This window comes from Penaeus monodon, chromosome 31, assembly GCF_015228065.2.
Source record: "Penaeus monodon isolate SGIC_2016 chromosome 31, NSTDA_Pmon_1, whole genome shotgun sequence".
NCBI classification, from domain to species: Eukaryota; Metazoa; Arthropoda; class Malacostraca; order Decapoda; family Penaeidae; genus Penaeus; species Penaeus monodon.
This window is the reverse complement of record NC_051416.1, coordinates 20,236,481-20,237,700: the sequence shown is the minus strand read 5'-3', so window position 1 is coordinate 20,237,700 and position 1,220 is coordinate 20,236,481. Positions and strand designations below refer to the sequence as shown.

General features: G+C 34.4%; 1 protein-coding gene across 1 annotated transcript in view; it reads left to right on the top strand.

Annotated features, from left to right (window-relative positions):
- LOC119592916 overlaps positions 1 to 968 on the top strand; it is a 14,356-nt gene extending 13,388 nt beyond the window's left edge. The window contains exon 7 of the mRNA XM_037941807.1: positions 105 to 968. Within this exon, the coding sequence (XP_037797735.1) occupies positions 105 to 543 (439 nt within the window). The 3' untranslated portion in view covers positions 544 to 968. The remainder of the gene's footprint in view (positions 1 to 104) is intronic.
- The last annotated feature ends 252 nt before the right edge of the window (positions 969 to 1,220 follow it).

Sequence of the window (1,220 nt, the reverse complement as noted above, 5' to 3'; positions counted from 1 at the left end):
ACATCACTGACTTTCATATTGTATTAACACCGCAATGTAGATTTTGATACACACAAATACATCTACAAGAGTAATTTTAATAGCGAATTCGTCTTGTGTTTCAGATATAATGAAGAAGAGGTTCCTGTAGAGGTTATGTTACTAGACCTACAGATGTGCCGCCAAACATCCCTCGCCACCGACCTCACCTACCTCTTCCACACAAGTCTAGAAGGTCACGTAAGGAAGACAAACGTCGAGACATTTCTAGACACCTACTTCTCGGCTTTTCTCGGTGTTACAGAAGCGGGGAAGACTGCCATGCCCTTCTCCCGGCAGGAGCTTCGACAGGAGTACAAGAACCACCTTGAATATGGCCTGCTGCTAGCACTAATGGTGACTGTAATGGTTATCTGCGAAGGAGACGTCAACAAGGAGGACCAGGAAAGTTTTTCAGATTCAGTAAGAGATATTTTAGATGATCTGGTTTCATCATCTCCTATATTACGCCCGCGATTCCTTTGTATGTTTGACGAAATGATGGAAAATGGAATCATTCAATGATTCAAAGCCTGGGTTACACCTCCCTTGGATTCATGTAGTCTGCTTACTGGTTTTTCTCTTTCCTTTTTGATGTATGACGAATGAAAAAGATAACATTATTGTTACTGTAACTATTGTTGTTACTTGTCTGTTGATCATCATCACCAACATATTAACATATTAAGTTTCAAATTTTAGTATTCCATCAGTATTACAATATTCAACAAATAAGTTAATTCATAAAAAAAGTCTGTTACCGAGTCTCAAATAAGTTATATATAGTTTTCCTTATAAAGATGTAAAAGAAAATGGACAGCATACCTTTAGCTAGAGGTATTTAAAAGACCGCATAACAAAATATGTATTCATTATGATATAAACCTCATACTCTTTTCGTTGTTAAAACTGTTTCCAATTACACTGTGAAAAAATATTAGAAAAGGTTAGTGAAGTGAGATAATAAATGATAATACAACGTAGTTAAAGAAAAGAAAATAATATATATCGTTATATTTGCTGTTTTTTTAATAATTAAATTTGTGCTGACGTGAGAAGCCGTTCGTAACTCTTAGACGATTTATTCTTAAATTGATGATATATATTGCATAAAAATAATTATAACAATAATGCAATACCCTTACCCTCGTATAGAAATGATATGATATGAAAAGTTTCCGTCATCTATTCAATTTCTTGTT